The sequence below is a fragment of the Mesocricetus auratus genome, unplaced genomic scaffold, assembly GCF_017639785.1.
Source record: "Mesocricetus auratus isolate SY011 unplaced genomic scaffold, BCM_Maur_2.0 Super-Scaffold_100676, whole genome shotgun sequence".
Lineage (NCBI taxonomy): Eukaryota > Metazoa > Chordata > Mammalia > Rodentia > Cricetidae > Mesocricetus > Mesocricetus auratus.
This window is the reverse complement of record NW_024429266.1, coordinates 154,706,548-154,733,054: the sequence shown is the minus strand read 5'-3', so window position 1 is coordinate 154,733,054 and position 26,507 is coordinate 154,706,548. Positions and strand designations below refer to the sequence as shown.

General features: G+C 41.8%; 1 protein-coding gene across 19 annotated transcripts in view; it reads left to right on the top strand.

Moving 5' to 3' along the window:
* The window catches only part of Magi1 (membrane associated guanylate kinase, WW and PDZ domain containing 1), a 612,472-nt gene extending 591,210 nt beyond the window's left edge, over positions 1 to 21,262 (top strand). For 7 of the 19 annotated variants that reach the window (XM_040737555.1, XM_040737552.1, XM_040737549.1 and 4 more), the window contains 6 exons: positions 2,240 to 2,443; positions 9,799 to 9,892; positions 10,054 to 10,114; positions 10,996 to 11,139; positions 13,786 to 13,924; positions 17,752 to 21,262. In XM_040737555.1, the coding sequence (XP_040593489.1) occupies positions 2,240 to 2,443; positions 9,799 to 9,892; positions 10,054 to 10,114; positions 10,996 to 11,139; positions 13,786 to 13,924; positions 17,752 to 18,506 (1,397 nt within the window). In that variant the 3' untranslated portion in view covers positions 18,507 to 21,262. Of the gene's footprint in view, positions 1 to 2,239; positions 2,444 to 9,798; positions 9,893 to 10,053; positions 10,115 to 10,995; positions 11,140 to 13,785; positions 13,925 to 15,966; positions 16,056 to 17,751 lie in introns of all 19 variants that reach the window. The other 12 variants (XM_040737556.1, XM_040737565.1, XM_040737558.1 and 9 more) reach the window with 6 other exon arrangements.
* Positions 21,263 to 26,507: the final 5,245 nt, after the last annotated feature.

Sequence of the window (26,507 nt, the reverse complement as noted above, 5' to 3'; positions counted from 1 at the left end):
GAGTTGAGAGTCATTTGATTTGGAATCTTATCCAGGTCTTGGATTTCAGTCAAGTATGGATAATGTTTTGTAACCTTCTCCAAGTATTAACTTTCTCCTGGGTGCATGCATAAGGATGAATAGGAACCCAGCCGAGTCCAAGAGTCTCTTTCTTGTTACAATGGATATGCACCCTACTTCCTGATTTCAGTTCCTTGTCATCTCTCAAGCACATTGGAAGGTGATAGGAGACAGGAGGGGTTATTATGTGGGCTTCAAATTTTATCTCAAGTGGCTTAACCCCATTGGACCTCGTGGCCAGTGGTCTAGGTTACTCACTGGCTTACATTAACAAGGGGCTACATCTCTTTAGCATTCTGACCCTGTAGAACCCACTCTGTCTCCAGTTAGTCTTGATGAATTGCTTCTTGCTAAAGGGGACAGTCAGCATGTTCTGCACATGTGTGACTGCAGTAGCAGCTACCCATTACTAACATGCTCTTCTGAGCTCTAAAGATCAAGTCATCACAGCTTGTCAAAATGTGTGACCTGACATCGAAGCACCAGTTTTTATTTTGTTTTTATTTTGCTTTGCTTTCAATTGACTTTCAAAGACATTTCTGCTGACTTTAAGAGTAACAAAAAAGAAAAAAAACCAGGAAAGAAATCGCAAGTGATTGCCCTCCCCCAGTCTGCAGTGTACCCCCTGTTGCTCTCAACTTTCTTATAGTTCTCATTTTCAGTCTCCAGAAGGAGAAAGCAGGTATGTCAGGGACAGGCTCTGTGCTGGGTGATGAGTATTGAATGCTTTCACTCACAATTTGATCTCTGATTATTTTCCCATGGTTCTCACAATCAGCAAATTGAACTTTCCCTAACACCTTGCATGAGACTGCTGAGCTCTGCAGAGCCTTTCTTCATGCCTGCTGTTTGAGACCTTTGTCCTGCAAGTTGCCCTTGGAGCTGAGCTGCACTTCCTCAGGATCTTGAGTCTGATACACTGTTCCTGGTTCCTAGAGATTCAGACAGCTCACTTGTTTTGTGAATTGAATTTGGAGTTCCACTTAGTGACACAGACTCAGTCGACTACTCCATTCAGATTCAAAGGAATCAAAGTGGGTTTTTTCAGATAGTTTTCCTTCAGTAGAAATCACAGTGACAGAGCCTTCGCAGTTGACTTTAGAACGCCCCCCCCATTAATTTTATACTATTTCCAAAAGGTGGCTCAACCATGAAGCTGTTTTGATAGTTCTGAGAAAGCCAGTTCTAAATGTCTGTATAAAAACATTGGAACTTGCTATAAAATACCTGGTTGTCCCTAAGCACTCCCCAAAGACAACTCCCCCAATAGGGTGCCTCAGGCACACAAGAGACAAAGTTGCAGACCCCTCCCCCTGTTTCATATCCTGTATGCATGTGTGTAAGCCATGAGTAGAGAGGAGATAATTAAAGGGAGAGGACTGGGGAATGCCTTGAGGCTAGCTTTGGTTTGCTGTCCTGAGCATGAACTGGTGCTAGATTTTCACTGGGTCCCTTTAAGGGAATTTGTTTGTGAGGCAGGACGTGAATGAGAGCTAATGAGCCCACCAGGGCCTCCCTGAGGGCTCCCTGCTTGGGCTGATTGAACAAAGGTCCCCACTTGGATCAGTGTGTGTCGGTGCTGGTGCTCTCCTGGCTCACCTCCTACGATTTTGTCGTTTTCCAAAGCTTTCATCTCCGCACAGAGACAGAGCAAAGGTGTCGGTCTACTTTGTGTTTTCAGATTGAACTTTTGATGCTAGCAGACTCTTAAATCTTACCCAGAAGTCCAGTGATTATTTTTGTAAATGGAGAAAGAACAAAACATTGGCAAAAATCTGACAGGAACACAGAGTGGGTAAAAGCATCTACCCCAGCTCTGGGATTTAGGTTTACAACCCCAAATAAACCAACAGCCACCAAGTTATTTGGGGGTCTCCAGACTCAAGTTACCAAATACCCCAAATTTTAATTGTTTTAAGGAGAGAAGCTGGAATTTTGTCATCATTTTAAATTAGAAAAGGACCGTGGCCTTGAACTCTAGTCTCAGGACTGTGGCTTTTTAAACACCCTGAGTATTGCCAATGTTTTGACCATCAACACAGCGCTCTCCTCTAATAACATTTGCTTAATGCTTTAATTAATTAACACTTAACCTTCTCTTTCCCTTTTCAACCCTTTTCTCCTCCCTTCACTATGTTCCCACATAACTTAAAACAAAAATTAAAACGCAATACCAAAGCAGGCAATGCATGTGTGGCTATGCCTCACAAAATAGGTCGGATTATTGAGGGGAGCCCTGCTGACCGCTGTGGCAAGCTGAAAGTAGGAGACCGGATCTTGGCAGTAAATGGATGTTCCATCACCAACAAATCCCATTCTGACATTGTCAACCTAATCAAAGAAGCGGGCAACACAGTGACCCTCCGGATCATCCCCGGGGATGGTAAAGTATACTGTTACCTCTCTCTCATTCCCTTCTCTCTCCTTCACTCCCCCATTAGTGTTTATGTAATTGTTTGACTTTGATAAAAAGGCATCCTTATCCATCCCTAACTGAACATGCCTGTAAAATGAACCAGAACCATTGTTACTAAACCATTTCTCACTCTCTGACCTAATTAATCCTATATCTCTGTAATACCATCTTGATGCAGATTTTTAAAATTCCAGAAAATCTTCAACTTTCTCCGTTTATTTTTCCCTTTGCTCTTCTTGTTTGCAGAGCTATTGAAAAACTTTACTATGGGTAGTAATAACGACCTGATAGTCTAATTGGAAATTTTGGCTTTTTTATTGGTTTTGTTTTTTAAACAGTCACTGAAATGTGACATCACAAAACCTGCCGAGTGACAATGAAGAGCCAACACTTATTTTATTTTTCAAAATAAGTGACAATTTTAATACTTTAGATTTTATGAACCGTTCCTAGGTCATAGTCTAATTGCTTTGTCTATCATTTTTCATAAAGAAAGATTGGATGTCTATATTTTTGACTGATTATGTACATTAAACTTGAAGTATCCTTGTTTACGTAACTAGTTAAACTAACACTTTTGGTTCTTTTATGTAAATGGCAGTAACAAGTGCACAGAGCAGCCCCCACAGTGAGAAGTCACTTAGTATAAAATACCAGTGTGCACATTTGCAAAAATGCAGGTGATGTGCTGATATTGGTAAGGATGGATGAGTTGCTTGCCCCCTTAAAACCTGAATATTGGCCTCATTCTAAGCCAGCTTTATGTTAGTAAGAAACTAATACTTATCCCAAAACATTTAATTAGTCCCCTCCCCATTATTTCCATATATAAAATAAATTAAATCACTTTCTGAAACATGAGTGTTTCCCAAGATAAAAACCACTTATGACATAGATCAAGAGAGTCAGGCATGTTATTTCAAGTGAATATTTTATATGCTACTTGATAAATGCTAAGTGATACTTAGGATCCAGAAGTTGAGGGGCAGAGCTGGTGCTTTTCAGTAAAAGTAAATTTCAAACCAAACACATATTTAAAAATTGTGGTGCTGGGCGTTGGTGGCGCACGCCTTTAATCCTAGCAGATCTTTGTAAGTTTGAGGCCAACTTGGTCTACAAGAGCTAGTTCCAGGACAGCCTCCAAAGCCACAGAGAAACCCTGTCTCAAAAAACAAAACAAACAAACAAAAAAATTGTGTACTCTTCCCAGGCAGAGGTGGCACACGCCTTTAATCCCAGTACTCGGAAGGCAGAGGCAGGAGGATCTCTGACTTCAAGGCCAGCCTGGTCTACAGATTGAGTTCCAGGACAGCCAAGGCTATATAGAGAAACCCTGTCTTGAAAAAAAAAATATTGTGTATTCTCAGAACAGAGAACTCTCCCCCAAATACACTCTGCCAATTATGGAGGAGAACGTGTATCTTCTTGAGTGATTACCTGCATCAACTTCTTTAGATGCATGGTTTGTAATTTGCCGTCGGGTGCAGGGGCCATTCCACGGCTCTCTGGAATGCTGCTGCAATGTACAGACGTGATCACAAAGTGGCAGGGCCTAGATTTCAAGTGTAACAGATAAGGGAATCCAGACAAAGAAATGAAAAATGGTTCAGAGAGTCAAAGGGTAGTATGGAGAGATGTTTAAAAAAAAAAAAAGAACTGGGCATGGGAATTCCCTTACTGACTCTGTCCCAGGCAATCAAGATGTGAGAATGAGAATTTCTCAAAAGGAAGGCAAGCAGGCAGGGGACCACCTCCTTAAAGAAAATGATTAAAGTGTCATATCAGGAAAGGCAACTCATACTACAGCGTGTATACCAAAAATCGATTGAATGATATACAATAAAGTCTCTGAAAACCTGAACACCAAAAAATATATAATATATAGCGGAATGTCTACTAATAACCTACAGTTAAAAGTCCTTTTAAAAACTAATACTTAAATGTCAGGTTCAAGAAGACAGTCTAGATCCTATTTTGATTAGAAGATAGTATGTGTTTGTTTGTTTGTTTGTAAGGCTGAATAGGTTCTTGAAGGATGCGGATTTTATCCATGGTGTTTCAGGAAATCATTGCTGTGATAATAAAACTCCCTACCAGTGACCTGAGTGACTGTCCAGAGCCAGGTGAAGGCAGCCACACATGGCAGGAGAGGGACGTGTGCTGTCCAAGCCTTGAAGGGTCTGAAACTGGAGCCTGAGGCAAGGGAGTTAGAGCCCAGAGAATTTTGCAGCCCTGTAAAGGAGACAGTGGTGGGGAGAAAACCTGCCAGATCTGTTTCCTCTGTGTAGTTTGTGGGACAAGTTTGTGGAGGGAAGCAGGCACCTCTTCGGGTTAGGGAACCCTGGTCTCCTTCGGATGTTTTGCTGGAATGTTCACTGTACCAAATAACCTGAAGACCAGTTTGCTGTTGTTGGTGGTGGTAGTTTTTTGTTTGTTTGTTTGTTTGTTTTTGTGGTATCTACAAAGAGGGTGAAGCCCTTAACCACAGTGATTCCATTCTCTGTCCTCAGAGACCCTAGGCTTGCACAGTAAGCTCACTTTGTATCTGGGCAATGCATAAAAGCACCTGAATGCACGTCTTTGGCTTGGTTAGTTTGTTTATTTTCTTTTCTTTTTGTCTGGAGACAAGGTCTCACTGTGTTGCCCAAGATGCCTCTAGCTTGAGATCCTTCTGCCTCAGCCTCCTGAATGTTGGTTATTACAGGCATGAGTCACCACCCTAGCTGCATTATTCAACTCCTGCTGCCTAGTTCTCTGTTCCTGTTATTAGATGCCTCATTCTTTCTCTAATCTCCCTTACTTGACTCACCCCTTTCTCGGCTGTCCAATAAACTTCTAGGACAGTGGTTCTCAACCTTCCTTTAATACAGTTCCTTCTGTTGTGGTGACCCCTAACCATGTAACTTTTTCATTGCTACTTCAAAACTTTACTGTTGCCTCTGTTATGAACCATAGTGTAAACATCTGTGCTTTCTGATGGTCTTAAGTGACCCCTGGGAAAGGGTCGTTCAACCTACAAGGGGTCATGACCCACAGATTGAGAACCGCTGAGCCAGGACATCACCTTTACTTTCACAGATCTGGTACCTAACAAGACCCTTTACCTCTCTGCCTTTTATATGTTAGCGATCAAGATGGGTGCCAGGGCAGAGGAAGGGCCTCTTCTAAGGTGGTGAGCAAGGGATAAACCATATCATCACAGCACAGAAAGACCTAGAAGATAGCTGAGCATCCTGAATCTGAGCTCGAATTATCCAAATTAAACCATACCTGTATTGCATAGAAACACCCATACAGTTTAAGTGGGAGTAAGACTTTCTTCAGGTAGAGTAGAACATGACTGAGCTTGGCTAATACAGAATCAGGTTCAAGATAATTAAAACATGTATGAGCTTAAAAATGTAACTGATACTTCATTTCACTGTAATTCAAAGTATTTGCTTATAGATAAGACAGAGCTTGGCAATATAAATTCTGTTGTTTCCTTGGTAGAGGGAGGGGAGTGGTAGAAAGCCCCCCAAATTTTTCACATATGCTTAGAATTCAGGTTTTCCAATGCCATTTTCAGAACTTATTACACATGTGTTTGCATGTTGAAGTATTTATGAAAAAAGATTGTATCCTTTGTTGACTTGCTTGGCTTTTCAATATATATTTCATAAGGGAAGATAAAAATATTAGCATGAGAATAAGGTTAGCATGGTAATCACTTGTCAGGGGGCTAGGTTGAAACCTGAGGTAGGAGTTCCTGTCACAAGAGTAAGGGCTTAGGCTAGCCCTCCACAGTGCCTCAAGAGCTAGGATTTGCTTTTCATGATGTGCGGTGGCTTTGAAAACTGTAATAATAGCCATCTTCATTTAATAAAGGGTAGAGGCACTGTCTAGATTGTCACCGACATGCTCAGTCAGCTCGTTGCAGTGTGACTCTCCCTCATACCATTGCTGTTAGACCACAGGGAAACGTGTACTCTTCTTTACAGGCCCCTTGGTACTTTTCTCTTACATAAGGCACATTTTGCTCTTATACAAGAGGGCCGGAGCTATGATGTATTGTTCAGAATGGGCTGTATCACTGTATTTTTAAAAGTTGGACAGTGATTTGGCAGATGTAATCTTGGTTTAATTCCAAATGAAGACTTCAATGTTTACGAAAATAAGCATAATTTTATTGATATTATAAAAGCATACTGGAAATCAAGCCTATTTAAACTATTTTGGTACTCTGAAGATAGCTTATAAAATTCTGTAGACAGGAATATGTCATATTTCAAGGAATCATTGGTGGTGACTAGTAGAATTACTGGTATTCATGTAGTGAAATAAAAGTATTGTTTATTTGAAGGGAATGTACCAACTGGGTATGATTTTCTTGATAAATATAATTCCCAGGCAAAATGAAGTGCATTTTTGAAAATGAACTGTGAGGCAAGCATTGGGTTCACTTTCCAACATCTCCACTTACTAACTGGAAGACCTTGAATGTGTTATTTATCTTTCAATGCCTCAGTTCTACATCTGTAAAGTGAGACATTTATTGAACCTGCTTGTTTCATAGACAGATAATCATAGTGGACCTATAAGGTGCAGTGTTTGCTCTACATACTGTAAACTAAACAGTAAGGCAAACAATGGGATAAGGAACATTCATCAAACTCAGAGTAGCCTATTAAGTATTAATATGTTTTAAATGTTGAAAGTTAAGCTTCAACACCCAAAGAATTGAAGGAAAATTATTGATGGCATTCTGTTTATATGTGTAGTACATGATTTATCATATGCCATCAAATCATGAAAACAACAGAAATACAAAATTTGCTTGACAATATGATTCAGTATGTGCAGAAAACATTCTAAAGGAATTCATTCAGCAATTATAATCACTTTAATTATAAGGAAGCATTCTCTTGTCCCAATTATGATTTCACCATGGCCCAAACACCCTTGTAATTTCCTGGAGAATCTTTATATAATGAATGATAGTGAGTACTATGAAGTGTGGTAAGAGACCAGTGGCCATGGTCATAAATATTCCCATGAGTCATACTGACAGGCTGTGTCATACCTGCATCTTGGACTGGCACAGTGAAATTGTTTTATGGAGTACCAGTTAGACTTATACGTTGGTTCTCCAGGTTAGTGGCCCTGGAATGGTAGTGATATAATGAGCTAGTGCAGTCTTCTAATAGCATTCATTAAAACTCACCAATATGCTCTTAATTGTTAACAATGATGGTGGTAATGAGTAGTAACAATAAATGCCCCCACATTATTCTGACTAATATTTATGAGTGAAACACTATCCTGTTTTCTACTTACAATCATTGCGACAATTCCCTTAGAGACTTCCATTGTTCCTCTTGTGCAAGTGAGGAAACCGAGGCAGCAAACACTTATGTCATTTTGTCTAAGCCCTATGCAGTCAGCTGCAGAGTGTAGGATGCAGTCTGACCTTGCAAACACTGAGCCGTGTGCCTCCAGTGTGCCTTGAGCACCAGCTCCCCACTCAGAGGGCAGAGGGCACATGGTATCCATACCAGACAGACAACAGCCCAAGAGGTGCTCCAAGACACATTCCCCTTTGTTTCACATATCACTTCCCAATTGGCCATACTCTTTCCCTGATAGCTACAGAAACATTTGATAAGAACAGATTATGAGGAATGCCATCCTGAAACATGACTAGGATACAGAAGCAGTTCTCTGGATCCAGTTACACTTTGTAATAATAAGAGTATTAAGTTTTAGGGGCTAAACTAGGAACTGAAGAAAAACAAAAACAGATTCAACTTTGTCATTTTGCAGAGAACGTAAATAACTTTAATCATCTCCCAGAGAAACTAATAAAATGTCCTCACTAGTAGCGAGGCCCAAAGGAAAGATACACACTGGGCACTCACTCACTGTATACGTGTAAGGCACTCTACTAAACCCTTTCTACCCTTTCATTCACAAGAAGGAATCGATCTCCTTTTACCGTATAAGACAAATAAGGCTCATACCTAGTGAGGGGGAAGCAGTGGTTTGAATATGGGTGTGAAATCTCAAAACTCATATGTACCATATAATGAAAAATAAAGCACTAGGAAGTTAGATACCAGCTGATTGCATGATAAAGGAATGAGAACAGAAGACAGACCACAAGCAGTTAGCATAAGTGGGCTGTCTTGTTCCCAGAATGTAGTGGAGAAAGATATGGTCCGGGTTTCTAGGCTTAGAATACCTAAAGTATTTACCCATAGAAACCTATTGTACATGGTAAATAGATATTTGTATTCAGCAAATGCTAAACTGCTTCCTGTCAATCATAGGCCTTGTGGGAACTTTGAGTTTCCAAGGTGCTCCATGAACTAAATGGCCATGTAGAGGCTAATACTAAAACTTCACAACCACTGTTAGTATTTTCCTGACTAAAAAATACACACTATTTCAGCATCAATTTAAAAATAAATACTGAAAGTAGGACTTGCTTGTGGGTAGCTACTACCCAGCTTGATCTAAATAGAGAAATGATTAGAGATTAGTTAATGATGAATAAATGTAGAATGACTAGCCATAATAACAAGTGATTATATTTTACATGCATGTTGGTGTGCAGAACATGGTTGTACTCATGAGTATTTTCAGGTTCTGAGCCTCTAAACTTCTAGAGATTAATGAAGTTGCTTTTGAATTTGATTAGTGGAGAAGAAAGTCAATTTGCATATGAATATAATTGTGTTCATTACATTAAAGTGGCCTCATAATTTATATGATTTATTTATAAACACTGGTTATTCTAATGCAAGTCTTGAAATTAATCTTTCAAAGAGATACTAAGTGAAATTTGTCAAGTCCCATCTTTTCTGTTGGGCTTCATTAAAAGCAATGGCAAAGAAAGTAGATATATGTATTTAACAAGATGGTACAGCATTTCTGATTGCTAGTGTTCAGATGAGGAAATCAAATAGACTCAACCAAATATAGCTGATAAATTGCAAGAAATGTTAGCAGAGTTATTTATCATCACCCTGTAAAATTCCTGAACTGCAATGTGGTATAGAGCTGTGATGGTGCATGCCACCTTTCAGTGGCAGGACATGAGTGATACATCTGTGTAAACTACATTATATTTGTGGGGAAATTTCTGGTAGGGAGGAGAGTCATGGGATATACATGGTCTTCAGAAAGGTTCATTGGCCACCTGATGGTTTGGAAATGTCAGTCAACTATTTGAAATATAGACAGAGAGGTCACTTTTTCATCTCGAGCCAGGATTTCTGCATCCCTCCCAGTTGGTTGATGTCTTCTCTAAGACCTTCATGTCTTTATGCTCTGCCTTACAGAGTCCTCAAATGCCACACTGTTGACCAATGCTGAAAAGATCGCCACCATCACCACTACTCATGCCCCTTCTCAGCAAGGGACCCAGGAAACAAGGTCAGATGTGGCTTGGGTTCTCTGTTGTTCCTGTTGCTGTTGTTGTCATCAGCATTGTTGAAGGGATAAAGTAGCTGCCACCTAATGTACACACGCCTTTGATTTTTCTTTCTTATTTTCCCCTTGGGTTGCTGTTATATTTGTGTCTCTCATTTTGGCAGGAATACCACCAAACCAAAGCAAGATTCTCAGTTTGAGTTCAAAGGGCCGCAGGCTGCACAGGTGAGGGCTGCATCTCCTTATCTGTACACCTTCTTCATTTCCCTCCAACTTCCTGAAGCTATTTTTATGGAAAAATCCTAAAGGAACCCTTATTTGAAAATAAACAACCAAAAAAAGAATATAAACAACCTTTTTGTGGGGTGTTTTAACCAGATGTGTGCTCAAATTTGATTGGCTAGAAAATGACATTTTATTTTTACTGCCTTTGAAAAATATTCCTAGGTACTCTTTTCTGAGGGAGAAGAAAGAAAGGCTGTCATAAGACTCAGTGATCAGAGAAACAAGGCAGCTAGTGTCTCACTTCTCATGGTTTTCAAAGCCTGTTACTGCCAAGAAAGTGTCTTTTTATATAAGATATTACTCTAGCTAGTGAATTTCAGATAAGACCCCTAGAGTGCAAGTCTTGTCCTCAGGTTGGAAATGCACAAGTGACAGCCAGTGATGCAAATTTGAGGAACATGGGTGATCCTAAGGTAAATGTTTCTGCTGGCCTTCTTCTCCAAGCAGAATGGAAACTGGGCCCTCATTTATAAAGGCTAACTTAGGGCACTAATAGCATTTACCAGATATAGGACATCTAGAAACACAGCAGCCAGTGGTTGTCTGATGCAATGAAGAATTTTCCTGCCTCAAATGTCAACTGCAGTCTTACCGACTGGGTGTTGTAAATGTATGCATGCAGATAGGCATGCTCGTAAATGTTTATAGATTCCGGAAGTCCTAACTCCTCAGATGAATGACGATTAATAGAGATGATTAATAAACAAGAGTCACTGAAGTAGGAGTTGCAGATAGAGTCTGTGCCTTTTTGCAAGTCACTAAGAGAAATGGATGTGGATTTGAATCCCCCCAGAATGATTGCATTCAATTTCTTCAAATAGGAACAAGATTTTTACACTGTGGAACTGGAAAGAGGAGCCAAGGGATTTGGCTTTAGTCTCCGAGGAGGGCGAGAGTATAATATGGACCTCTATGTGCTGCGCTTAGCAGAGGATGGTCCTGCAGAAAGATGTGGAAAGATGAGGGTAAGTAGAGAGGGGTCCAGAGTGGTTGTACATCGTCATCTGTGGTCACTTCTTGACATTCCCATAGCTTTCAGGACACTGAATGTATGGCTCCTGTCATTTCTTCCTAAACATACTTAAAGTGGGTACATTCTGATGCCTGTCCCATTGTTCTTGTGTGTAATCTCTTATGGTAGGCACGTTCTACCACAAGAAACTGGACAGTGCAGAATGCAAAGCAGGTGGGAAATGCAAGTAGCCCTATAGATTCTGAGCCGAGAGCTCATTCATTCTCTAGATGGTTACCAGCTGCCTTCCCTTAGCCTCAGAGATTCCTAGTCAACACTGAACCCCAGCATGGGGCCATCAGATCCATGGCATTGTCACTGGGAGTTGCTATAGTGGTATCAAACCTTTTGAAATTGTGAAACATCATTATCATCTACAAAGTTTACAAAAAAAAAACAACTGTCAACAATAAATCTCACAAAGTTTTGAGTAAGAGTTTTGGGTTGGCCGGGCGGTGGTGGCGCACGCCTTTAATCCCAGCACTCGGGAGGCAGAGACAGGCAGATCTCTGTGAGTTCGAGGCCAGGCTGGACCGACAGCCTCCAAAACACTACAGAGAAACCCTGTCTCATAAGACCAAAAAAAAAAAAAAAAAAAGAGTTTTGTGTTGGGCTACATTTATATCCATCCCTCATGTCACAGGTTCAGCATACCTAGCCTGACAATTTGAAGACACATACCCAGGGCTCTCTGTTCTCTTTAGCTGTTCAATGTTTGGTACTGTCTGTGTGGATTATATGATGGAGAAGAAGTAAGTCATCACATTTAAATAAGTTACATAACTTGAAACACATAGGGAGCCACTGCAGCAAATAAGAGATCATCAGGAAAGGGAGAAAAGTGAGCTGCCTGAGCAGAAAGACACACACACACACACACACACACACACACACACACACACACACACACACACACAGAGCAAGAGTGAGGAACTCATTACTATGTTTTTCCATTTTCAAACCAAAGTGCTTTGGCTTTTTGTTTGTGGTTTCTATTTTTATATATTATTCTGCTTCATGTGTATATATCATATATACGTATCCATAGGCACACATGTGGAGACTTTTGGGGTCAATTCTCTCCTTCCTCAATGTGGGTCCCAGGGATCAAATTCAGTTCGTTAGACTTTGTGGCAAGTGCCTTTGCCTACTGATCAATCTCATTGGCCCCAAACCGAGCCTTGTCTTAATTGAGGAAGCATAGTTTCCAGAATTAAACAGTGAAAAATGATGGCTATTTGGAAGAAACAGTTCCTAATAGCATGAAATAGTATCACTACCCAGCTGTGCAGAGCTCCTAGGACAGATTTATCCCATGGTTCCTTGAGCTTTGTAGCATGAGGTTGTTTTCATCCCCTCTGAAGTTGGAGAGCTGAGCTGCGGGAGACTGAAGAGCCATAGGATTACTTGACAAGCTCATGGCATGGATCCCAAAGCCAGTACTTTGCCTTTTCTTCCTTCCAGAATGTAAGCTGTGTGTGATTGCGATTCTGCCCTGTTTTGTTCATTCTATTTTTGCACAGTGCCTAGGAGGGTGTGTGGTCTCCCAAGACTCCTGTGGAAGGTTTTTCCTCTGAGTCCACTGATATGGTTGTGGCCAGGTTTTGGTGCCTGTCAGCTTGTGGCTGGAGATCTCTCACCTTCTTTACTGATGGGCTGTTGTTGTTTTGGGGGGTTTTGGTTTTGGTTGTTTGTTTTGTTTTTTTGAGGCAGGGTTTGTCTTTGTAGCCCTGGCTGTCCGGGAAATCACTTTGTAGACCAGGCTGTCCTCAAATTCACAGAGATATATCTTCCTCTGACTCCCAAGTGCTGAGATCAAAGGTGTGCACCACCACACCCAGCTTTTGTCTTACTTTCTTATCATGGAACTACATAGAGTGATATATTAGATTTCAGATCCAAATGCCTACAGAAATAAGCCTAAAATTAAGAAAAGCATATTTTGCCTCACAATTTCAGAGGTTCCTGTTTGGGGCTTTTTTGGAAGGTGAAGCGTTATAGTGAGGTGACATAGCAAAACTCCTTACCTCCCAGGAAATAGGAAAAAGTAAGAGGAAGAGGCCAGGGTCCCTGCATCCCTTTCAAGGACACACCCTCAGTCACCCAACTTCCTTTCATTCTACCATTGATCAGTAGCATCACTGACTGTCACAGGATCTTTAGGGAACACATTCACCACAGTGGAACCCCATAACATCAGAGAAAGCGAATGAGAGAACAAATAAGGACAAGAAAGACAGAAGACAGTTATTGTAACTCTTTGACCTTATATCCTATCACGTTTACCATACATACTCATTTGATTCGAAACAACCACCAGTTCTAACCCACATCCAGTGTAAAGGAAATTGCACACAAGTGTCCCTGCATGGAGCAGAGATCCATGCTGCTCTGTCCTCCTTAGTAGCTCATATTCTCCTTACAGCTCTTTTGCTTCAGCTAGCACTGAACATGATGTAATATGCCACTTATATAGTGTTCCTAATAACTGCCTTTCCATCATTAGAATCTAATTGCCATAAGAATTTTGAGTCAGAAAGACTTTCATAGCCTAGGAAAAGCCGGTGTGACCATTTCACTTTGTCTCTTGCTTTGACAGATTGGTGATGAAATTCTAGAGATCAATGGTGAGACCACCAAAAACATGAAACATTCTCGGGCCATAGAACTGATAAAGAATGGTGGCCGCAGAGTTCGTCTGTTTCTGAGGCGGGGAGACGGCTCAGTCCCAGAATATGGTGGGTCAAACTATGAAAACATCCCTTCCTTCCCTGGCATGACTCCATGAGTTTGTCTCCAGAACGGCAGCAGGAAAGTCTTTTTGTTTCCCTATTCACCAGTGTCTTACCAGCCTCTTGCACCATGTGGTTATTTGCCTCGCTTGTTCTGAAACCTCTACACATTTCATCCTTTGCTTGCTTACATGGACTGGGGCATGGCCTAAGACAAGATCTTGATAGCCCCCTTTCTGATAATCAGAGAGAACATTCTGTCTAGTCCGACCAAGAGCGAAGGAATGTTTGCTGAACTGTGCCAAACTGTTTCTCAGATCCAATTGTTAGCACAAATGACTACACAGTCCTTTAAGGAAGCAGGTTGCCTGACTGGTGTTGAGGCACAATATCTAGTTGGGTTTGTTTCTTTGTTTGTTTTGCTCTGTTTTGTTTTTTTGTTTTGTTTTTTGTTGTCACTTTACTGCAGAGGTGTGAAATTCTGAGATATTGGGGGGTTTGCTCACTTTGTTTAGACTCTGTATACAACAGTTCTCTGTCCCTCTCAACTGGTCTTTTACCCCAAGCCAGACCACCTGAGCCCACACTATCAAACAAACAACAACAAACAAATGTTGATCTATTAGCCATATGTTTTTAAATGATGAAGGATGAAATAGATTCCCAGTGCCCATCATGAGGGAAACTTGTTACTATACCTTTCCTATGAGGAAAGCCAGGTGATACGTAGAGTTCCTCTGTCGTATCTTAATCATAGTTTGAGTAGACAGCAATGCTCTTTACCTAGCTTAGTGTTCTGATGGCAAAATAGTGTATATTGTGATAATTATGTCCTATTTATTTGAGATTCATGTTTAAAATTTTAAAAAATTTAAAAAAAGGAAGCTATGCCCTAGATGTAGGGCTTTTTTCCCAACCAAAGGTCTACAAAGGTTTCTATAGAAACTGTGATTGAAAGATCCCCATATACATTGGTCCCCTTTATTCGGGATTTATCTCTTATCACCCTCTTTTCTGAAGGTCTTTCTGCACAATTCCCAGATACATTTGGGCTCAATGAGAAGCTCAATTTCAGATATAGTTCAAGGAGGAGAGTGGCTCCTTTGCAGGGCAGCCTTCCCAGGTGTTGGACATTGGTACAGGTGCACAATACGAGGGGTCTGAGGTAAGGGGGAGGTGGGTGTCCAATCAGAGGGAACCCTAATGACGACATCCGGTGCCATGGCTGCACACTGTGCTTAACTTCTGACCATTAGGTTTATTGATACCACTGAAACTGTGTAACATGTCTCCCTTTTTCTGTCTTCCCTATGCTTCTGTTGGATGTGATATCTCATTTGAGAGTCATCGTCAGTAACCTGTGTATCTTCTCCAAACCTATGTCTGTTGCACTGAGGATGAAAATCCAACACTAACAAATGTTCTTTGGGCTAAAAATAAAGATCATTGAAATACATGGTTTTCCACAAAGGGTTGAACATGCCAGGGTTGTGCTACTGTAATGTTTCCATGCGTCATTTGGACTAAATCTCTCTAATTCTATTGATTAGAGTTACAAATGGGTTATAATATGTTAAGTTCCAATATTTTTCTGACTTGACTGGAACCTGCTTCTCTGTGAGGCTATTTTTGTAATGAGTTTTTTGTACTTAATTTAACTGCCGCGGTATTGGGGGTGGGGAGGGTGGGAGGGGACTTTGTTCTTTTGTTGTTTATTGTTAATGCTCTCCTATGCCAGCCTGTCATTGTTCCAGTTGTTTGAAAAAAATTCACAAAACAAAACAAACAAACAAAAAAAAACAAAGGATGCATCATCATCTGGTCATCTAACAGCTATCTAAAATCGTCATTGTTCCAATTGCGGTCTCTGCAGCCTTGGGTGTTGCCTTAGACTGACTGGACAAATAAACTCTCTTTGCCCTGTGTTAACAAATGAAGATTTTTTTTCTTTCTTTCTTGTTATAGGGAATCTAAATGTTCAACTTTTTCTCTTTCTCTCTTTCTCCTTCTCTCTGACTGTTCTTGGTGCTGGGTCCTCCCTCCTACAGCGATGATACCTCCTAATATCGCTGCATGTATGAGAAATGAAAAGCTCGGGGAGGCTTGCTTCTACCTTATGGGCCATAATCAAACTACGGTTTGTAGCTCAATCAATACTAGGTGTTTCTGTGCTGTGGCCTAATTTCCTCATTGCTTCTGCTTAGCTCTATTTTGATATGTTTGGCAATTCATTCTGAGCACCCTGCGTTCTTTGAATTGTAAGTACATGGCTGACCCTGTTGAAGTGTTGCTCTCCCTTGTCTTAAGAATAGAGAAAGACCGTAGGTTAGATTGACAACTGTCTAAGTGCTTCTCATCCCCAAGTGTGGAATGCCTTTGTCTTTGTCCCTGTAGCACTATTAGCATTTAGAGAGAATGAAGCTCATGTTAGAGCTCTTCCCTGGTGGGTAAGGCTTTGCTGCACAGGAAGAGGAGATTTCCTGGTTGAGGTGTCTCTCAGCAAACTCCAGCCTGTGAACCAAATCCTGGTTATAGCCGGTTTTGTAAATAAAGTCTTATTGGCTTATAGCACAACTATTTTTAAAAAATGTTTTTGCACCACAGTGATCAAGTTAAAGAGGGATTGCTGACCCAAAATAAGTGATAGCAGACCTCCTCCCCAGTAAAAAGAACCAAGACTGTGAGGACTCATGCTCTAGGCTCTAGCTCTCCCTCTGCTGAGCTCATCCTGGGTTTGGAGAGATCCTTCATGAGACAGACCGTTTGGTTCCTGCTGTCCTGGCTGTCTCATGGAAGGTGTTGTCAAAGCCCCGTACCCCATGTTGCATCTCAGCAGCTCGGGCACCTAAAACTTGATGGTTTTATCATTGCAACAAAACATCCCACTTTGCAAAGGCTCTCATAAATTCAAGATGCTGCCTTAAATGGCTGTAGTGTCAGTTCAGATAGTTTAATGATGAATGGGACTTGTCGTGGGTTGTCCAGCCTTTAGATCGGTAGATGCCTAAGTGAGCTAAGGAGCGTCCAATAGCTCCATGGCTCTTGCATATCATTATGGTTGCTTTTTACATCATAAAGAAAGGTGCTTTTAAATGTAGAGATTTTGTAAACCCAACCCATTTCAAGCACCTAATAACCTATCCCTCTCACTTTTGTCTGGCAGAAAGCTTTTTTTTTAAGTACAGTTCCTTTTTTTTTTTTTAATTTACTTGAAAGCAGACAAAACAATTAAATGTAAAAGAAGTAGTTTAATGGACCCGCAAGCAGATACCAGATTTGACAGTTAACATCTGCCCTAGATAACCCACTTTGCCCAATACCCTGAATCACTTTTTAAAAGTAGAAGTATGTTTTTTGTATGATTACCACCCAGATACGTCAACGACTATTTCTAACCCCCAGAAAACTTTCCTTGTGCCCATCCAGGTCAGTGTCCGAGATTAATTTTAAGCAGAACAAGTATTCACCAATAAAATGGTATTGGGGGGAAACATAAGAAAGGTGGAGGCCAGAAATGGGTTGATGGGTGGCCAAGAAAGAGTAAGTGTGGGTCAGGCTGCCATAGTTCTCAGACCTCTAGACAGAGCCTTCCGTTATAATGGCCTGTCTTCGGGGTATGGGGAATAGTCAGCTAGATGTTGAAAGCCATAGTGCTAGTTTTTAATCCTTACTAGTTGCAGTAATACGTAAATTAACCAAGATTCAATTGGCTTGGAATCTGCTTTAACAGTTGTTTGTTTGTTGTGACTAATGAGTCAAGTGTGGGAGGGAACCGGGGCCAGGAGCCACAGGACCTTCATGTTAAACTGTTATTCTATTTCTCTTCCTGGCAGACCCCAGCAGCGACCGGAACGGACCCTCCACCGGTGCACAAGGTGTTCCGGAAGTGAGGCCCGGACCGCCTGACCGCAGAACGCATCTAGCCTTGGAGTCCAGTTACCCACCCGATCTTCACAAATCATTACAACATGGGGAAAAGCGGGCACACGTGAAGGATCCAAAAGGCAACAGGGAGCACAGCAAACAACCCAATGAACACCACACCTGGAATGGAACTTCTAGAAAATCCGACAGTGGGGCATGCCGGCCCAAAGACCGGCCACCCGATGCTTGGAGAGAGGCCCAGCCGGAGCGGACAGCCACCAATGGCCCCAAGAAGAGGTCTCCCGAGAAGCGCAGGGAAGGCACCCGCAGTGCCGACAACACTTTGGAAAGGAGGGAGAAGCACGAGAAGAGAAGGGAGATGTCCCCAGAGAGGAAGAGAGAGCGGTCACCCACCCGGAGAAGAGACAGCTCCCCCAGCCGCCGCCGGAGGTCCTTGGAAAGACTCCTGGATCAGAGGCGGTCCCCAGAGCGCAGAAGAGGGGGCTCGCCTGAGAGGAGAGCCAAGTCCACCGACAGGAGGAGAGCCAGGTCCCCGGAACGCAGGCGAGAGCGGTCTCTGGACAAAAGAAACCGGGACGACAAGGTTGGCCACCGAGAAAAGGAGGAGGCTGGTCTGAAGCCTGAAGCCGGGAGAAGCCCCAGAAACCCCCTGGAGCAGAGAAGGCGGCCTTACAAAGAATGTAGCACTGACCTCAGCATCTGAGATTCCGAGTCGCATTGCAACCTTTACCGTGTCAAAGGTTCTAAGAGGAAGGTCGCAAACATGGAATAATTTAGTTTCTTACCTGAGAAAGCATCTACACCTGACAGACCTATGAATAGTAATGGACATTTTATGCATTTGAAATCTTATGAGAAAAATATATATGAAAAGTCTTGTGCCTGATGTATAATATTAAAGAAAGTATTTTTAAATGCATACTTTTTTTGAAAATTATTTGCCAAAATAATGGCCCAAAGGGATCTACATTTTGTTTCTTCGCAAGCTATAGAATTGTTGAGAATTGTTCCCTCTTTAGGGCAAGCTCTTTCTCTTCCAGATAAATGGGGCTGTTGCTCATGCCCTCTAAGTAAACGCATTGAAATTTAACTCAGTGTAAACTGTTAGAAGTGATGTACTGTAAACCCCTGTTTTTCAGAAAAACAGAACACAAGAAAGCAAACTTCTATTTGTACAAACTGAGGACCTTTTAGGATGGATTAGGGTGGCCAAACTGTGTGACAAGAATACTACTGCAAATGAAGGATATTTATGACACAGCGCACAGCGCTAAGAAACTTTATGATCTTGAATTAATAGTTGGTTCAGAGTACGGTTTGTGCCCTCCCTGGCCCAGGAAGGTGCAGAAACAAGAAAGTTGGCTGCCATTAACCAAATACAGCCTTAGCTCAGATGGTCAGTTTCATCAACTCCACCACGGAACACATCTCACTTATGGCAGTGCCCATCACATCTGGCCAGCCTCTAGGAGGAACAGACAGGCTGCTTCTGGGTTGTCTGGTCCAATATGAAGCTGAGCAGGTAGAATGTAGGACCTTATGCCTCTGGGATGAGGGAGATGTAAATGTCTCCAGTGTGGACAGAATGCCCTCCCTCACTGTTTAGTATAAGCCCATGGTTGCCTTCTCCAGAGGGAGCAGAGGAGTGAACTTTGGTAGAGGAAACCTCTCTTGTGATCTTTAAAAAGCATCGGGGCTGCTTATTCCTGAATAGCTGATTATGCACTTTGAAACCATAATCCAAGTCATACAGATTGGATTGAAAGGCAAGGAAGGAAGTGGTAACACCCATGGTTCTTGACCTGAGAAAGCTCTGTCCCCATGACCCTGTTCTTTGTATCTGAGAACAGCAAAGTAAAATGTAATGGTTTTTCTTTCTAAAATAGACCCATTTTCTGAACCCTCAGAAGGTGTGTTTGGGTGAGCTGTAGCCCTGAGATGTGGTTTAAGTGGATTACTGCCTAGCTGAGCCAAAGTGTTTGCTTGTATCTGTCGGGCCACTACAGCAAACCGCTGCTGACAGTGCATTTGTATTTCTGTAGTACTGTTTTGCATTTTCCATTCAGACACAAAAACTTTGCAAGTCAATCACTGTTGTTCCCATGGTACTGTATTAGGGGAGGGGAGAAAAAAAAGACAAAAAATAAAAATAAAAAAGAAAACCAGCCAATCATTGTATGTAGAGTTTAAAATTGTAATTAATAGAGCCTGTTGGAAAAAAAATAAAACAACTGTTGCCTTTTTTTTTTGTATAAAAGAGAATCTATGACAAAAGTCTAGCTGTGAGGAATGTGGTATGTGTTTATATTTCTGAATATGAACAGATTGCTTCTTGGGAATATACTTTAATGTAAAGTAAATCAGGTATGTAAAGTTTTAAAGTGGGAGACTATATACGTAATCACTAAAGCTTTAGTTGGCGCTATCATTTCTCTATGGAGAGCCTGCTCATGAATAATCAAGCATTCATTTGCATTCTGTTCTTCACTCATTTCTTGCTTAATGCTCTTTCTGTGTTGATGAAAAGCAGTGTGGGGGCCAATCTTTTTATAAAACACTATGCACATATAAATATTACATTGTTCATAGCTTTATTTGACTTGGGGTTTATACGTGACATTACACGGAGTAGCTATAGTTAATGTGGACGTAATCAAAGTTCTTTTCCTGAATCAAACACAACGTACATTCTGTAGCTAAGTGGGGTGGGGAGTCTGTGATTGCTACTTTTATTATCAGAGTTCTCCCTACAAAGCATGCACTGACTGCAGTACTAAAGCTGAATGGCAATATTTATTTCCTGAGAGCAAACTTGGAGCATTACACTGGAGGTTCTGCTGCTAGGATTTTTCTCACTACTTCTAGCACAGTCCATGATGTGACTAGTTCATTCTCTTGATCACAGTCTGTGGGTTTTGAACAAGTAAAAGAGTCATGAATGGTTTTTTGGATTGCATCCTGAAGTTAACATCAAGGTGTCTGTCTCATTGTAAGAAATGGTGTTCAGCATTTAAAGTTAGTGCTACCCCCCTGAGCCTGGCTCAGTTTCTGAGAAACTTTGCTGTAGCAGTTTAATCTTAATTCTGTACGTCCAAATTGGTCTGAAAGTATTGCACTTTCAAAGTACAGAGAACTATATACTAAGCAGAAAAGTAGAATTCTCTTCAATCTGGTGTAACATTTATTGGAAACTGAATCTTGTGAGCTTCCTCTCCCTACCCTCCCACTTCATGTAAGAGTGCTGATGAGGTATGATGGATGAGTATTTTGTATTATTAAACCAAACCACTTAGGACCATTTCCCTCCACTATCCAATTGATGCCTGAAAGGATGTTCATGGGGGGAGGGGGGAAGACTCAATAGCCTACTTGTATTTTTTAAGTTTCTTTTGTGAAAGATCTTTTTAATTCATTTTTACTGTAAAAATACATGGAAGTGTGTATGCATTCCATAACCACTATTGCTTCTGGATTGGTATCTTGTTCGTCTCCATGTGGTCTCAAATGGATCAGGGTCAAGTAATCACTCTTGAGGGCCTGTGATTGCAACTACTGAAAAATCGATGCACGGAGGAAAAGGGAGTTGTGTCTTTGTTATTGAAAAGTGCCCTGCTATTGCTGCCTCATGATTACTGTAGGGGGGTACTAGGAGTGTAAACCATCAGACCCCACTCCAGACCTCCAGCATCAGACTGTGCACTCTGCTAATTTGTGTGCACGTGAAAAGTTGAGCAGTGTGCTGTAGCACAGGCACCAAGTAACAGCAAAGTCATCAGAGCCAAGGCTTGAGTCGCTTCCTAGGGGTGTGCTACCTGGCCAGGAGTCTCCTTAATCCCTCCCTACCTCTAAAAGGGCATACCTCAAGTAGTTGGTCAGCTCTGTCAGGGCAAGGAGCTCAGAAGAGTCCTCAGTAAGTGACACTGCCAGCAGTTAGTGCTTTTGAATTACTAGACCCACAAGTCATGCATATGGACCAGGGACAGGTGTGATGAACTTCTCATCTTGAAATGTGTAACCAAAACACTGAGTTTGGGGACAGAGAATCGGTCTCAGCGCTTAACTTGAAGGTGGGTTGATAGGTGGAGTTAGATACACCTGCTTGGTGGGAGAGTTTAGAGTTTGTGGAAGGGGAAGACAAACCAAATGCACAAAAGATACCCAGAGCCCTGAAAGAGTGTCTGAGAGGGGTCTAGCCAGGTTGAGGAAAAGTGGCAGTTGGGTAGACCACAAGAAGAAAAGGGCTTTCAGATTCTCTGATTATACGTCAATGCCAGCAGCATGAGTGTTTTGTACAATCAAATGGTGCATTTACAATACAGATCATGGGCTCCAAGGAGGAACGAGCAAAAGCTACCAACATAATTATTGGTATGACCTAATAAGAGCCATTTTAACAAGTCTCTATGCATTGAGATCATCATGAGGGGCCAGAGGGGTGTAATAGGACTTCATTATTAGTGCAGACATTAGGTGGTGATTGGATCCAGACCACTTAAGAGGTCAGCCAGATGGGATTAACTGGCATTATACAGTATGTTCTCCAGTATAGCATATGATGGCCTACCTTCGACTAGAAAGTTTTTGTAGTATGCCTAAGCACGGTCTACACAGCCTGCAGCTACAGACACTACTAGTAATGTTTCTGTGAATAAATTCTCTTTGATCTCAAGAGCATAGAATTAAAGAGAAAATGGAAGGCCTGCTAATTTGTGCACACATAATAACCAAGGCTGTTTCCCAAACACGGTTTGTTGGGCACGCATTTATTGAAAACCAGCTCTACCAGGTAGAATACCTGCTTGGTGGGGAGAGCTTACAGTTGGGTAGGAGGAGGGAAACAAAAAGCAAAACCAAATACACAAAAGACACCAAGCAGAGGCCCAGGGCCCTGTAATGTTAGCTTAAGGGGATCAAGCCAGATTGAGGAAAGTTGCAATTATATAGCTCAAGAGAAGCAAAGGACTTATCCTAGTGACAGAAGGAGCATAATGCAGGTTGACATAGAGGTTAGAGGTAAAGTGTGACCCAAATGGAAGAGCTGGCCAGCCTTGTTCTCAATGTCCAACTTCAACAGAACACCATTGGAGCATTTACAGAGCCACTGCTGGGTTGCATGTCTCAGGGAAGATGATGTGGACAAGTTAGGTTTAAGTTTGAGATAGGTGATCTCAGCGCCTCATGGGTCCTGCAGACTGAAAGAGGAAGAAGGTAGGAGTCATTAGACACTGGTGCTCTTCCTGTCCCTGTAACCATGGATCTCAGAATACAAGAGCTGGTTTGCCTGGGCCCAGGCCCACCTACTGTTTGACTTTCCATAGAAAGGAATTGGTTTTCTTTCCAGTCTGTATATTCATTACTTTTTGTCAGTGTGCTTTTATAACACATGTAAAAGCCTGTTGGATTTTGTACCCAGGTAGTTTATCTCGTTTTCTTGAAGCTTACAAATCCATACCTTATTACCCTCTTTCACACATAGGTGTCAGAGCTCAGAGACCTTATTCCCTTTACTGTTTGGGTTAACCACATCTTTGTCGAGCTGCAGAAGCATGTTCATGTATTTTGCTAGACATCTGGCATTGGAGTACTGGATAAGAATACTTCTAATACTCCATTTTGAAGAACACATAAATTTATGAAAGTAATGCAAACTTTTAATAAAATACTCAAATATTTCAGGAGACATTAAAGGACAAGATGATGTTCTTTGTGACCAGTCAATTCCAATCTCTGGATAGAATGTTTACAGAGTTGCCAGAAGGCACTTCTGGGGTAGGTAAGATATTTATTGGTTTGCAAGTTTCTCCTAGGAGACTGAATGAGACAAGCCAGGTAACAAAACAAAAACTGGATTATTCTCTGGAGAGAAGGATGAAGGGGATTGCGAATCAAAAAAAGAATTGACAGGGCAGCTAAAAAGCATGGAGGAGCTTGTAACAGAAACAGGAAAAGCATTTACAACTCCAGCCTTGGGTCCCTGTTAGGGAGCCGACCCCAAAGCTACACCACAAAGTGAGCCAGATGGCTCTGGCGATGAGCATCCATTCTCAGGAGAAATAGGGCTCACAAACCTGAATCTCAGCACATGTTTTCAACCTAACTCTCACTCTGAATTGGTAGCCAGCACCAGAGGAGAAATTGGTGGCAGCATTCTTCAAGTCTCATCACTAGACAATGCAAGTGCCGCCTTGACAGGTTCTGTGGTTTGAGACTGACTACTCTGATATCTTAGTTAGGGTTTCTTTTAGTGTGAAGAGCCACTGGGATCATGCCATCTCTTAGAAAGGAAATCTTAGCTGGAGCTGGCTTACGGTTCAGGGGTTCAGTCCCTTGTTAAGGTAGGCGCATGGCAGCATGCAGACAGACATAGTGCTGGAGAGGTAGCTGAGAGTTCTACATCTTTACAAGTGGCAGAAAGTGAATTGTCCCAACTGGCTGTAGCTTGAGCTTATATGAGACCTCAAAGCCCACCCCCACAGTGACAGGCTTCTTCCAACAAGGCCACACCTCCTGCCAGTGCCATAGCACCCTTTGTCCCACAGGGCAGTTCCCTGCAGTGTAAATTCCAAAAGCTCTGAGACCATCAGGTGGACTGCTGTAACATATTATTTATGATTTATTAAAGCTTGCCTGACAGTACAGAAAGCAAAGCTAGCCGAAAACCATAGAGACAGGCCATGGTGACACACACCTTTAATCCCAGGACACAGGAGACAAGCAGATGGATCTCTGTTAGTTCAAGGCTATACTGAGCTACACGAAATTGATCCAGTCTTAAAGAGAAACAGCTCACACAAAGGTGATCTTAGCACTTGGAATCACAAATCCTTAATCCCAGGACTTGAGAGGTATAAAAAGAGAATTAGCCGGGCGGTGGTGGCGCACGACTTTAATCCCAGCACTTGGGAGGCAGAGGCAGGCAGATCTCTGTGAGTTCGAGACCAAGCCTGGTCTACCGAGCGAGTTCCAGGACAGGCTCCTAAACAATACAGAGAAACCCTGTCTCGAAAAACCAAAAAAAAAAAAAAGAGAGAGAGAGAGAGAGAGAATTAGTCAGCAGTCATGCTGAGAGGAGCATAGCAGTCTGAGTGAATCTGAGAAGTAAAGTTGGGAGCAGTCTGAGGATCACCCCTTCTGTCTGAGCATAGGCAGAGGTAAGAGCTAGTAGTCGGCTGCTTTGCTTCTCTGATCTTCAACTTGAAGCTTGAAGTCCAGTATCAATCTCTGGGTCATTGAGTATTTGTATTACAAACTGCCAGTTCTCTGAGCGTTCCTCCTCCAAGGCAGAGCTCAACCCTCTGCCTTTTTCACTGTCAGGTAAGAGGGACTCCTCAACTGGGATGTTTGCTCCCTCTACACGCACAAAGTGCATCCTTCAGAGTCCACAGACTTCCCAGCCCACAGTCCACAAAACTCACATGACCAATAGTAGCTCCCTAGTATCCAAAGAAAGGAAGCTTCAGAAATGAATACAACCCAGATGCTGACAACATGTCCTTAACCATCTGGAAACCAGGAACTACAATAGACTCCAGCTACAACCATTTACTCCCACTCTCCAAACACATCTGCTTGATTAGAACCTAGTAAGAACGTTCTTCAGTTCTTTTTTTAATGATTCTTTGAAAATCTTGTACATTGTGTTTCGATATGTTCATCCACACCATTCCTTCCAGATCCAAACCCTTTCCTTATCCACAGAACTCTGTCTTCTTCTTCTTCTTCTTCTTCTTCTTCTTCTTCTTCTTCTTCTTCTTCTTCTTCTTCTTCTTCTTCTTCTTCTTCTTCTTCTTCTTCTTCTTCTTCTTCTTCTTCTTCTTCTTCCCCCTCCTTCCCATGCATCCACTCCAATTTGTGTTGCCCAAAAATTCTTGGATATGTGACCTTCCAGTTGACTTACCAGGAAAAGATTTCACAAATAAAGTCTCCTATGAAACCGGTTTCTAGGTTCTCTGTTACCCGGTATATGCCAGGATCCTCTGGTCTTGGCCTCCATACAGTTATTTTCTAATTATCAGTGTATTTTTTATCCTTTTACTGAAAACAGTTTTTTCCTCAGATGATAGGTCCTGATGTCAACTTCACTCCCTCTGCTCCTCTCATTTCCTCCCCACCTCTCCCCCATCCAGATCCACTTCTTTTCTGTCTCTCATTAGAAAACAAGCAAGCTTTTAAGGGATAATAATAAAATGAAATATGATAAGATAAATCAAAAAACTAACACATCAAAATTGCACAAAATAATCAGAGTCCAAGAAAAAGTACAAGAGAAGAAACCCAGCATCCAGCCCTGTGTATGCTGCCTCAATCTCTGTGAGTTCATGTGAGCTTTGATCTGGAGATGCAGAGGGTCTTGTGTCCTCCATCCCCTCTGGCTCTTATGTTCTTTCTACCTCCTCTTCACAGGGTTTCCTGAGTCCTAAGGGGAGAGAATTGATGGAGACAGCCTATTTAGGGCTGAGTGTTCCACAGTCTCTCACTCTCTGCATAATGTCTGACTGTGAGTCTCTGCTCCCATCCTAAGAAGAAACTTCTCTGATGATGGGTGAGCAAGGCACTCATCTATGAGTACAGCAGAATGTCATTTGGAGTCATTTAATTGTTTCTTTGTTTTTTTTTGTTTTGTTTTGTTTTTGTCTTTTACTTTGTTTCGTTTTTAATCCCACAAGCTTTGTGGCGATATTGCACTGGTGCATCTTGCAGGCAA